Raw genomic sequence first — 13,442 nt, 5'->3', positions numbered from 1 at the left:
CATGCCAGCTTGTCTCACTTCTTCTGCTATAGTCACCTTTATCAGTTGGCTAATGACATCCACAACTTTATTTATTGTAGAGCGCCTCTGCCTTTTGCACCAGTTTCATGCTGCTTTTTGCTGTTTTCAATGCAAGAGTTAACATGCTGTTGGAGGCAAATGTCATATCTACTCAAGAGTAGAATCAACTCCAGGACGTTACCATGATTAACAGCAATGTTTTCTAAGCTAAAGGCTCCCTCTTCTTTATCTCCCCTGTAGCTAAGGCCACATTTGCCTATGACTTTAAAAACGTCCACTATACGCTCCATCACCTGGCGTTTCTTTTTCACTTGCTCAGCACGTAATGACATTTGGTTGCCAGTCAACAGGCTTTTCACATCTGCATTTTGTATTTTCAGAAAGTAAGCATCTGCACTATCTCTGTGTGTCTTACTTTTTTCATGTTCCACTATCCTTTGGTGAATGTGTTTCCAGTCTTTCATGCCTCCCTTTATGAAAGGGCCATCACTTACCAAAGGTGCAAATGCCAAACAAACTGAACAGTACAGAGATTTTTTTTCACAGTAAGTTAGCCACTTGCGGTAAGTTGTTATACTGTAACTAATGTGATCACTGCAAAAAAAAATGCTTTTCTTACTTAGTATTTTTGTTTCGTTTCCAGTCCAAATATAAAAAAAAAAAAAACTTACATCAAGATGCATCTACTAAACAAGAATGAAAAAAACACCTAAAAATTAAGTGATTTTTTTGCTTAAAACAAGCTACATTATCTGCCAATGGGATAAGAAAAATAATTGTTTTAGCTTGTTTTAAGCAACAACCAAAAAAAAAAAAAAAACACTTAATTTTTAGTTTTTTTTTTTCTCAGAAAACAAGACTTAATTTCTTATGCCATTTCACTTGTCTAGTAAACGTACCTTGAATTACGAATATTTAGATATTTGAACTGGAAACAAGTAAGATACTAAGTAAGAAAAGCATTTTTTCAGTGATGTTTGCTTATTCACACACTATGGTACAACAGCAGCTTATCTGTGTCTTTCACAGTGAGAGCAGTAGTCTATTTACAACTGGGTCCTGGCTCGGTTTCTGACACTAAATTAATTTTTTTACATTTATTTCTCACCACAAATATCCCGTATTTACAAAGCTTTCAAATCAAGTCAAGTCAGTTTCATTAATGTATTGCTGAATCATCAGGTATCATTAATTATCTCAGGGCATTTTTCATTGAGCAGGGCTCTTCATTACTATTCTTCTGAATGACAATCCTACCTGTACCTGCCCATTCTGGTGTGTTTGGCTCATGACTGCTTGGTAACGTTACTGGGCCAGGGCCTTGAGGCGGCTGCTGCTGAAGAGCTACAAGAAAACGTTTGATACATGAACGGTGGTTTGCAGACAACGTTGTTTTACACGGTCGCTAGCATCTTGCACTGCTCCTAACTACCTTAACGTTAGCTTACTTACCGGCCTCGTCGTCTTCATTAGTTATTTTTAGGAAAAATGTGCTCAGCTTAGGACCGCATCAGTTTCCAAAGCTTTTTTTTTATTCTTGCCTTTTCAGTGCCGCCTTTGCGCTTCCTGTCCATTTTTATCTGACTTTTTTATTGTGAGCAAGGTGCCGTGTCGGGGGCGGGGCCAGGGAGTCAAAAGATAATCACGTCATCATTAACCTGCAGGCTGCACTCTGCGAGAAAATATTAAATAAAAAAGAGAGGGGCTGCGGTAAAATAATAAATAAAAAGAGTGGGGCTGCTGTAAAATAATAAATAAAAAGAGTGGGGCTGCTGTAAAATATATTCAACAGACCGGCCCACCGGGAATTTTCCCGGTGCTCCCGATTAGCCAATCCGGGCCTGCCGTGAACGGCGCATCACCTATTTAGGAGAAGTCATGGAAGGAGGAGAGTGTAGCTTTCAAAATGGCATTTCTATTTAAATGATAAACTCAAACGCCAATTTGGCATAGGCATTTGGCGGTTCTAGTGTTAAAGAGTTCTCAAATGGACACTGTTATCTATCCATAACAGACATGGAAACAATGGAACTTGTTCGTGTGCTACTAGACTTGATTGACATGCAGCGCTTATCGGATAGTTTGCACTCAAGTGTCCAATCACAGTGTTCCAAGCATAAACCACTGCAGTCTAATGAGGACAGCTCTATCAAATGGGTTATGTCCCGCCCCATTGCATTTGGACAATTTACTACTTTACACCATCCAAATAAAATGTGTATTGCATTTGGACGATGCACAAGTTCACACCATCCAAATGAAATGTTTATTGCATTTGAACGATGCATACGTTTTACAGCATCTAAATGAAACGTCTATTGCATTTGGACTAGCAAAAGTTTCACACCATCCAAATGAAATGTTTGGGTTATTTGGATGATGCACGAGTGTACACAGTGCAATTGCAATGTGTATATATTTATATTTTTAATGATGTCATTATAATAGGAAATTATTATTGTTTGCTTGTCTGCGCAATCCAAATGAAATATATAAGTGGGACTTCCGGTATGATTGAGTTGCTCCCATTCCATTATGTCCGTGCACACTGAAAACACTGTTAGTGGAAACTTGACACTACACCCCTTGAACAACCTATTAACCCAGAAGATGTATTGGCTGGTTAACAGATACAGGTCTTCTAGATGTTTTTAGGTACAATTTGTAGGCACCATAAACTTGTATGAAAATATATTAAATACTGATCAATTACATCCTACTCGATATTATGCCATGATAAATTGATTGATATTAAATTCTCAATAAAAAGTGAAAAGCAGTTTTCCAATATCACAAAGCACATCATGCTCTTTTTCTAAACAAATTAATGTTCTATATTGGCCTAGTTTTGGTATAAAAAAAAACTAAAACATTTGCCGTATTAAGTCCATTCAAATGAATAGTTTCTAGGACACTACACAATTAGAGAAAGATATTGAGACAACATTGACCACTGACCAACAGTAGCAACTAGTCAATAGATGTTAACAAACTTTCAGTTGCACGCCGCACTTATTTTGGCAACCCTGCATGCTTGTGTTCCCTGCATAAATGGTGAAACAAACACAACATCCCAGTAGCCCAACTCACGGAGAATAGAATGGAAAAAGCGATTTCAGTATCTCATAAGGGCCGTTCTGGATTAGGCATGTCAGACTGCTTATGTCTATGCGTAGTCTGCCTGATACATTCAGGCCTATTCAGTTTTTGAATGGGTGTTGGGAGTAACGTTTTGTTATGATTGTTAAATCCGATTATAACAGGGAAGTGGAAAACATTACTTGAGTTGTATATGTTTTGTCCAGCTTGCCTGGACCTGGTCCCTTATGTTTAATACCTTGTATCTATTTATTCTATCGGCAACTAAATAAAATTGCTACAGTGAAATCTGTATTTTTCATACCTTCTAAAGGCTTACGCCTACTATTGAGCTATTGATTGGTGCTGGCAGCCTGGCACAAACAAGACACACCCACTTTACCAGTCCTCCACCTGATTACGCAGTTGCCACAATGAAAGTAGCCTAACAGAAAACAGGCCACATGCTATCAACATAAATTATCTGGGTAAATAGTTCTCAAAGCGATACAATTCTTTATCAATAACAATAAGGGAGCACTGAAAGTCGTTCGTGTGCTACATGATTGACAGCCTCATCTGATGGTTGCTTCTCAAGTGTCCAATTACTGTGTTCCAAGCATGAAACACACAGTCCAATGTGGCCAGCTCTATAAATTGGGTGAGGTCCTGCCGCCCTCTCCTGTCCAGGCGGCTCCGTCGCCCTCTCCAGTTCCGGCGGCTCTGCCTCCCCTGCCTGTGCCGGCGGCTCCGCCTCCCCTGCCTGTGCCGGTGGACCCGCCTCCCCTGCCTATTCCGCCGGACCCGCCTCCTCTGCCTTTTTCCGGTGTGGGTTGGTGGAGGGTACGGCTTTCTCCCGCCCGCCCTCCCCTGCGGTTGTGTTTCGGCCCTGTCTGGAAGCCGGGGCTTTGGGTAGGGGGTACTGTGACAGCTCCGTCATCTCTTGCTTTTCCCGGATTCCCAGTGTACATGAACTCACCCCGGACTCCTTCATTTGTCTTTTCTCCAATTGTCGCTCACACCAAGTCCCTATTAAATCATTAGTATGTGTTTACATTTTTCTCCTCTGCTCCCCTCACTTGTCGGTCATTGTTGTCTACGTTTGTTCTCGTCAGTGGTTCATATCATTTTGCTGCATAGCCAGCCTTTTTGTTTTGTTTCATGTATTTTGGTGCTCAGTGTTTATTTCATTTAAAAATATGACATCGACTGCCACTCTGCCTGAGCCTGGTTCCTTTCCTCTCCACCACTACGCAGACCGTGACCAATGATCAGTATTTAGGAACTTTGATAACAAATGTTATGAAAGCTAGCATGTTTTGTTGTTTGATGCTGAAGTCAATTAAGGTAATAATTCAGCCAGTTATTGGAATTTATTTTAAAACGAAAGGGATGGTGTTGACCATGTATATAAAGTTACATTTCTTCAAGAAAAGCTAGTTAGCTATCTTGACTGCTAACTGAAATTAAATTTCACAAAGCCAGCTGTCTATAGTTGCTGTGATGCCTGCCCTGGTTGCAGTAACATTATGGTAGACTCCTGTGGCAGCTTCTGGCATGCACAGCTGATTTAAAAGAGCGTTATAGAGATGATCTACAGACTTCTGACTGTCACTCCAAATATAGATTCAGAATGTCTAAAACAGTACATTACATGAAAAAATAAGCAAGGTGTTCATGTCAGATGATGTAGATTTAGGTAGTCTAGCTGAGTAACTAACCTAGCTCAGTAACTAGTATGGGCTGAAACTAGCTAGCTAGGTGGTTCCCATGAATTCTACTTTCAGCTACTCAACCGCTAATGGAAACCCTTAGCTTGCCTAGTCCATTTTTACGAATAGCTACTCATAGGCGACCTCTACGCATGAATAAGAGCTGACTGAACAAATCTGCAGACATTTTTTATACTTGTAAAAGAGTTTCACAAGGAGTTTTAATTTTGTTTGGCATGATTTGGTCAAATCCATTTTTTATTTTTAGTAGATAGTTGTTCCTACTCTTTCACACAAATGTGCTTATCATTGATATTCTGTGTGAATTAAATGAGAAATTACTGTTTTGTAAACAAAGAACAATGCTGTGTGCATCAGGTTAGAAGATCATCTTGACCCCCGTTTCATTCTGTTCATTCAAAACTATCTGAACAATTGAAAAGAAATGGGAATGTTTGAGACGCAGCTGCGGACCTCTGTCTGTCTGATCAGTTGTCACAAATTTTGCATAACAAAACGTAGTCATTAGCTAACATTAACATTATAATGTTTGGTGTTGTATATCTTGTTCTTTAACCGGGCTTTAACAAGGGCTTTGCTAGTTCTAGACGTGAGCAGCTCTGCCGTACATATTTGTAGCTGAATAATTAATGCTTAATTGTTTGTGTTCACAGCACATGGTTGATTGCTAGCAAACCTACTTGCCATTTTGTTGTCAACTACAGAACATAGACAATACATGAGTACAGAGTTTAGAGTTTAGAGCGGGATGCCGGAATCATTGGCGTGCATGACGTAACCCTAATACCTGGGTAACTATGTTCTATGGTACTTTATTTCACTTAGCTAAGTACATGACTTCAAAAGATTTGCAATGAAGGTAGGATACAGTGCTGTCTAATCATTGTCATTCTAAAGTACATTTGTTTCAAAGTCAAAGTCATTTTATTTATCAAGTGCTCCAAATAACACAGCGTCATTCTGAACAATGAAATTCTTGTGACAAGACACATGACTTCTACTCAGTAAGAATGAAGAAATATATGAAGCAACAAACATAGCAAAAATATACATAACAATTTAAATGTTTCCTGGTCCGTTTATATTCTGTTTGGTGCCTTAACATTTGGGAGCAATATGATAGGTGTGGTTGTGTGCGTGCATGTATTATCATTTTGGGCTGTTAAAGCGTAACACGTGTGATTAATGCTTAACAGCGTAAAAAATTTTGTCGCCATTAATGCATTTTCTTGTTTGAGCTCCAGAATCATCCATATGATTGACTTAACCGGAAGAGTCACTTGATTTGCAACAGTGTACGGGTAACTTTATTGGCAGTTGGAGTTGCGCTTCACAGGACATGACATCATAACTTTTTCAATACAACAATGGAGACTGGCCTATGCATTTTTCTCATGAACAGCATAACAGTGCGTTACCTGCTTGTTTGTTTTGCCGCGTTCCAGTTGTACTTGGAGGTCGAAATTTCTCAGTTTCAAGTCAGAAGTTTCAAGTGGAAAACCCCTCAAGTCGGAATTCCAACTCGGAAAGTCAGAAGAACCTCACTCAAGTTCATAATACAAGATGGTAGCACCTTATATCAACACCTCAGCCCAGGTCAAAAAGGCGTGGCAGCGCCTGTACTTCTTGAGGAGGCTGAAGAAGGCCCATCTGTCTTCTAAGAATCTTGAACTTTTACCGCTGCACAGTCGAGAGCATTCTGATTAACTGTGCCACTGTGTGGTTTGGTGGTTGCGCCGTAGCCGACTGAAAGGCCCTGCAACAGGTGGTGAAAACTGCCCAGCACATTATGGGTACCCAGCTACCAGCCATCATAGACCTCCAGCACAAGCTATGTCTGCGCAGAGCACCCGGCATCACCAGAGAACCCACAAACTGTTTGTCCTCCTCCCATCAGGCAGGTACAGCTCTCTCTGTTCTCGCACTAGCAGGCTCAAGAACAGTTTCTTCCCGTCTACTGTAACCATGCTGAACTCTGTGAACCATCACTAACCATACCCACACTTTGTACTATGGGACTCTGTCACTGCTTTACAAAGTCTGATAGGAAGTTTTCAGTTGTCTACAGGTATGTGTCATTGCGGCTATTCCTGTATTTCATTTGCACATGCCGACTTGCACCTTAAAATTGCCTTAATTGAACATTCAAAACTGCCACTGTACTTGCAATTTCAATTGTTGCATACATATTTCTGCCTCAGGAACCTCATTGCTGGTGTCCCTGCATTTCAGTTGCACATGCTACCCTACTCCTTCTATTTGCCTCGGTTGTACTGTACTTGTAGTTGTTCAATGACAATAAAGTTGAATCTAATCTAATTGTATGGCTGACCGAGCAAACCTCCACCCCGTGAAATAGGAAAAAGTAAAAAGAAGTTTAACGAATATGTAAAAGTAAATTAATTACTGAAATATAAGGGCTCTATTATGTTGGGATATTAACAATGTGTTATCTTTTTAGTAGACGCTAGGCCTTTGCAGCAGTTTGACTGCTCTAGCTGACACTGCATGTTGCTCTGCATCCAGCCCATTTTCCACACCTATGTGGTCACCACTGCATCTCGGAAACACATAAAAATGCAGTTTCTACAGAGGGCAGAAGAACCCAGTCGGCGGCGCCATGAAGTGACACTAACACAACTCAGGCCTGCACAGCAGGGCTGTGAGTCATTGATGTCCAGGTTTTTGGACAAGCTGTGAGTTAATATTATAGTCTTAATTTTTTTTTTGTATATAGTTATACTTTTTAGCTGTTATATATTTGTATATAGTTGTTTATATTTTTTGTATTATAAATAATCGGTTATTGTTGTATCTATTATTGTTATATGTGTAATTTGCATATAAAACAGCTCTGTTTCTTAATAAATTATTGTTTTGGATTTTGCCTGAGTCTTTTTTTTATCCCTAAAACTTCACTGTGGGCAATGAGTAAAAGGTGAGATAGTTAATTGAGGAAAATACATCTTTACTGGTACACACAGAATTTACAAACAATCAATGGTAGCGATCAATTAATTGATTAAATTATCAGCCAATTTATCCAATTAATTTGTTGAAAGACAAGTTATAGTCTACTCATTTTCATCTTCCTGCCTTGGGCAGCCATGTGGGTGTTCCTGATGTATCTCTGAAGCACAAATGCATATGTTGTGTAGAAAACAGGCTGCCATCAAGATCATCACCACTCCCAGCTGATTTTGGAGTTCTGCAGCTGGTCTACTTCACTAAGAGCCTTCTTGTCATGCTTAGGAGTTAGGACAAATGGGAATGCCTGACCAATGTAGGCACTGTTTCCCAGCAATCTGTACTTACCCATCTTCTCCTGCCATGCTGTGTAGAAATTGGAGGCCCTCAACATTCTGGCATCATGAACTCATCCTGGTGGACCAGCAAAAATGGCAATTAGTTGCTCTCTTTTGTCTACAATCCCCTGAAGGAGGATAGAGTAGAAGGACTTTCAGTTCATGTAGTCCCCTCTTTGGGTGGCCTCTGCATGGCCATGTACCACAGTGTCTCCAAGGGAATCTTGTGAGTGCAGCTGTTTTGTGTGTAATGGTCCCCAGGTTAGACCTGATAGTCTCCAGGAGATGTCTTATCTAGTGGGTTTGCAGCTGTGTTGTGGATATGTTTCCATTCTGTCATGTAAAAAAGAGAGTCTCTCTTATCTAAGGTGACAATCAATGATTTAGTCACACCTTCATGTACAGTCCACACTTCCTTTCATTGTACTTTTGTGTGTGAGTTCACTGAGTTGCAATTTTGTTTTTTCTCTCCAGCTCATTACACCCTTTTGTTGATCTCGCTCCCTCCATTCATGTATATCTCTCAAACTGTCTTACCACATCTCCTTCTGTCTTTCTCTCTCTGCCAAAATCCACAAATAATAATTCTCACCATGCCGTCTGCTAATGGGAATCCTAAAAAAACAACAAAGAAAAAAGGATTTCTCTCTCAGTAGCCATTGACTGTGTGCTTGGTTCCTCACCATACTCTTGCATCTCGTCTTCACTGATCAATAACCCCATACATCTCTCTTCCTTGTCCTTTTCCCCAGCAGCCGTTGCCTGCGTGGTGGGGCCATGGGGTCCATGGTCATCCTGCACCTCACCCTGTGGTGTGGGGAGCACTGAGAGGAGTCGCCTTGTAACTGTTCCTCCCAGAAATGGAGGCACACCCTGTCTGGACCTCAAGCAACGCCGGGGATGCTTTGGAAACAACGACATTTGTAGCTCTGCTAAAGGTGTGTGTGTGTTTGTTTTTTTGTGTCTTTCTGTTTGACCTGGTTTCTACAGTATTTGTTGTCTACACAAACTATTACGTTTCACATTTACAGTTTTACGTTCTCAGAGGCATCTGCAGTTTGTCAGTCAGCACAGTGGTAAAAAGCTTCAAAACCTAGCTGCCACTATTTAAAAGTTGTCTTCAGTAGGTGTCCTATGCACCCAGAGTTCTACAACTATTTTCCAGTTGTAGAACTTTTGCCCATTTAAAGCAGCTTGTATTAAGGCCTTATATCTCTAAAGGCGACCTTGTGGGCATGTGCTCAGTAAAATTAATTTGTTTTGTTTTGAATTATAATTACCTAACTAAATTCATGCCTGATGATGCATGTATGTGTTTGTGCATTTAGGTATGTTATTGGGTTACATTGATTTTAAACTTCTCTTTCAGAGGTGGCCAAAATCCTGCCTGACTCTTTCAAGAGGAACTTTAAGGATCCCTGGAGACGACCACACATGCTGATGAAGAATGAGAAGCTCAGGTAGGGTAAAAGTTACAAAAACATACTGCTGACCTTTACAATTTTTACATGTAGCATATTGTTCAAAACATTTTGGATTACCAGCCTCCTTGTGTGGAATATGTTTGTACAAATCTTACAGTCAAATCTTACAGGGCCAACTTCATACACCTTCTAATTGCATTGGTAAATGATTTATAATAGCAATAGATTACTAATAGGGATTGTGGTATATGTCAAATATAAGGCTAAGGGCTGTGTCCAGGCAGTCAGCAATGTTTTGTACCTAAAAACAGCTATATAGATTGGCTATATACCACACTTCCATGTGCCTTAATGCCAAATTATACAATCAAATTATTTATCACAACTGAAAACATAAAGGTAAAACGTTACTGTATAACGTCTGTGTATGGTTGTGGCCAACAACGTTTCACTAATACCCTTATTACAATCCTTATTTGGCTAATATATTCCCCCTTTTTTTATATACCCTTCATCAAGTGCAGTTATAATGTCAGTTGTCATTAATCTGATCTAATTACAACAGTTTGGCTCACTTGATTGGCAGAACCTTTGATGCTAATTTTCCCAAATTATCTTTCTTCTATCGAGTGTAATTTTTTTTCTACTACCAGAAGCCAAGTTTTTTTGTACTCCCAGAAGCCAAGTTTTTTTCCTGACATTCAAAACTAGCCGTGGCCAAATTGTTTTGACTGCAGAAAACAAACCTTGTCATTGAATATTTTCTTGATGAACTAACGTCAACGGATACAGTAATTGTAACACTTGGGGAGACAATGCTTCTCACAGGTTACCTCATCTTGGATCTTAGGTTGAGCCTATCATCAATCACACACTAGGGAACCAAAATCAAGTTTGTTTTCTAACAGCTGTGTCTTTAACACTGATTAAAGAGGAAATCTGATATTGGTATTTTGACAAAAGCACAAAGTGGAGAAAGATTGACCTTCATTACTCACGCCAACGTGACATATTAGCTGTAAACGACATTGTTAGCTGGAATGCACACACAAATCTGCTGTACTGACAAGTTTTTATTGAATATGGTTAAACTGGAAATGAGCAGTCTTAAGATGCAGGCCTTGGTGTACATGTGGAGGGGGTGTTTGTTGTGTTAAATGCAGTAACACTCAACATGTCGTGTAACCTCATTGTCATATTCACTCCTGGGCTAGTTTCTATAAAATGTTGCCCTCCTACCACCAGTACAGGTCTCTTTGTTGCAGCACCAGCAGGCTCAGGAAATGTTTCTTCCAAGCTACTATAACCCAGCTGAACTCTGTACCTAACACTAACCATACCAACCTGCCCACCACATAGTACTGCCTCTCAGGGACCTTGTTGCTCTACACTCCTTGTACTACTGGACACCTGACACTGCTTTGCAAAGTCTGATGAGGATGTTTTCAGTTGCTACACGTACACATCTACCTCATTGCTGCTATCCCTGCATTTCAGTTGCACATTTAGAATTGCATATGCCTTCATTGCACATCTATGCATCCCACTTGTAACATACAGTTGTGCTAACAGAATGGCACAATCATAAAAAAAAACATGGCCACTCTCGAACATTCACCTTTTTCTGCTGTAACCACTGGAGGGTCAACTTTGCCTTGTGCTTAGGGTCATTGTCGTGCTGGAAAGTCGAAAAAGCATCCCATGCTTTCGTCCAGAAGAATACAAATTGTCTGCCAGTACTTTGTGATAACATGCTGCATTCATCTTGCCATCAATTTTCACAAGATTCCCTGTGTTTTAGAGCCCCCCCCCCCCACCCCACCACCATGCTTCATGGTATTCTGTTCCTTCTAGGCTTTGTTGACCCCTTTCCAAACATAGCGCTTGTGGTTGTGACCATATAGCTCTATTTCGGTCTCGTCACTCCAAATTACAGTGTGTCAGAAGCTGTGAGTTCATATTATATGTTGTCGGGCATATTATAACCGGGCTTTTTTGTGTCATTGGAGCAGTAAAGGCTTCTTTCTGGCAACTCGACCATGCAGCTAATTTTTGCTCAAGTATCATCGTATTGTGCTTCTTGAAACAACCACACCGTCTTTTTCCAGAGCAGCCTGTATTTCTCCAGAATTTTACCTGTGCATTTTTCTATGTATCCCGAACAATTCTTCTGGCAGTTTTGGCTGAAATCTTTCTTGGTCTACCTGACCTTGGCTTGGTATCAAGATACCTTGCCATTACCTTGTTACGCAGGTCTTTTGACAGGTATTTTCTGCTCCCCATGGCTCAGCATCAAGCCTGCTCAGTGCATCCTCGTGAGAGCTAACAAACTCACTGACTGTTTATACACAGACACAAATTGCAATTTAAAAAGCCACAGATGTGGAAAATTAAACTTGAATTGCCATTTTCACCTGTGTGTGTCACCTTGTGTTTCTGAAAAACAAGGCCAAACATTCAAGGGTATGTAAACTTTTGATCAGGGCCATCCTTTTTGCATAATATTGTCATATTTACAAAATCAATGCCAAAATATCACAATTTCTGCCAGGGTATGCAAACTTAGGAGCACAACTGTAAATTATACTTAATACTTGTAAATGTTCTTCCCTCTTCTATTTGCAATTCTGGATAGATGCTAAATGCATTTCATTGTACTAACCCTAACCCTCTCTACCTCTGTACTGCAATTTGAACTGAATTAATGGTGTGTCAAACACAGCACAAATATCACACTGTACAATTCAAATGTTAGAATTTTCACTGAATTGTGCGGGGTGATTTTAGTGACGGAGGGTGTTTGACACCGTCCGTCAATTCAGTGAAACAAGTGAACATGATAAATCATTATCTTAACAGAAGCAATAACCAAAACCAGTAAATCCTGCATTAAAATATGAAATCAGTCTGGTCATGCACATATGAAATAAAACATTTTTAAATGGATCTCTCTCTCTTTCCTTCTGTGAAGTTATTGTGTGTATATGCGTGTGAAGCAGGCCAGTGCAGCGTGCAGTCTTAACTTATGGAGTGCGCAGCTGGTCAGAGAGAGACTGGTCTGCTCAGAGTGCCAGAGTGAAGCCATGGCAACAACAGATGGTTGCGGTGGAGATGGACTACAGAGCACCAGGTCTGTCACACACACATGGCTGTAGCTAACAGGTGGGAGGTGTGGAAATGATTCACAGGGCCCACTGATTGTAATAGTATCAATGTTGTCTATAAGGGCTTGTTTACATTACACTACACTTTCCAAAACATATCGAAGAAGACTTGAGACACTAGATGATTTTGTTGTGTAAACTTGCAGATACATGTAAATTCAAATGCTATGGAAATGATCACGCAAACTAAGATAAGTTCATCTAGCTTTTTATTTTGTCTCTGGTAATGTAAACAAGCCCTAAGTGATGGGGCCTAGGCATATATATTTTCACAGGGCCCAGGATTGCTGCCGACGGCCCTGCACACAAACACACACAGATACACAGTACATTAGGAATCTCTATCCTTATGAGGACACAAAAGGTTATTACCATATTGCCTACCCTTACCTTAAACCTAGCAATTTTAGCTTTTTTTGTAGGAGGATTTGAAAAGGATTTCCACTCCCTATGAAGTTAGTAAAACATGAACATGCACTTTGTTTCATCATTTACTTATGAGAAATAATATCAACATACGTTTAAACTAATAGATAAGACCAACTCACTCTTTTTAAATCAAACACTCTTCAGGGAAATTCATAATACCTGGATACCTTAATAAGTACTCAAGTCACAAGTAACATTATGTCATAGCGACTGCTGGAATGTGTAATGCCATGGAATGTGTAATGTAGTGGTTGAAGATAGTGCCTCTCATGTGGAAGACCTAAGTTC

The 13,442-nt window shown here is 40.1% G+C and overlaps 1 protein-coding gene and 1 long non-coding RNA gene across 3 annotated transcripts in view; one reads left to right on the top strand and one right to left on the bottom strand.

Moving 5' to 3' along the window:
- Positions 1-1,562, bottom strand: part of LOC109615339 — a 48,715-nt gene extending 47,153 nt beyond the window's left edge. The window contains exons 1-2 of one of the 2 annotated variants that reach the window (XR_003782775.2): positions 1,474-1,562; positions 1,279-1,365 (exon numbers count right to left, since the gene is read on the bottom strand). This is a non-coding gene — a long non-coding RNA (uncharacterized LOC109615339). The remainder of the gene's footprint in view (positions 1-1,278; positions 1,366-1,473) is intronic. The other variant, XR_004576663.1, reaches the window with a different exon arrangement.
- The window catches only part of si:dkey-178e17.3 (somatomedin-B and thrombospondin type-1 domain-containing protein), a 155,397-nt gene that overhangs the window by 140,733 nt on the left and 1,222 nt on the right, over positions 1-13,442 (top strand). The window contains exons 2-4 of the mRNA XM_029124470.2: positions 8,893-9,075; positions 9,507-9,597; positions 12,533-12,691. Of these exons, the coding sequence (XP_028980303.2) occupies positions 8,893-9,075; positions 9,507-9,597; positions 12,533-12,691 (433 nt within the window). The remainder of the gene's footprint in view (positions 1-8,892; positions 9,076-9,506; positions 9,598-12,532; positions 12,692-13,442) is intronic.

The sequence above is a fragment of the Esox lucius genome, chromosome 13 (assembly GCF_011004845.1).
Source record: "Esox lucius isolate fEsoLuc1 chromosome 13, fEsoLuc1.pri, whole genome shotgun sequence".
Classification (NCBI taxonomy): domain Eukaryota; kingdom Metazoa; phylum Chordata; class Actinopteri; order Esociformes; family Esocidae; genus Esox; species Esox lucius.
The sequence above is the reverse complement of the archived record's forward strand: the minus strand, read 5'-3'. Positions and strand labels throughout refer to the sequence as shown.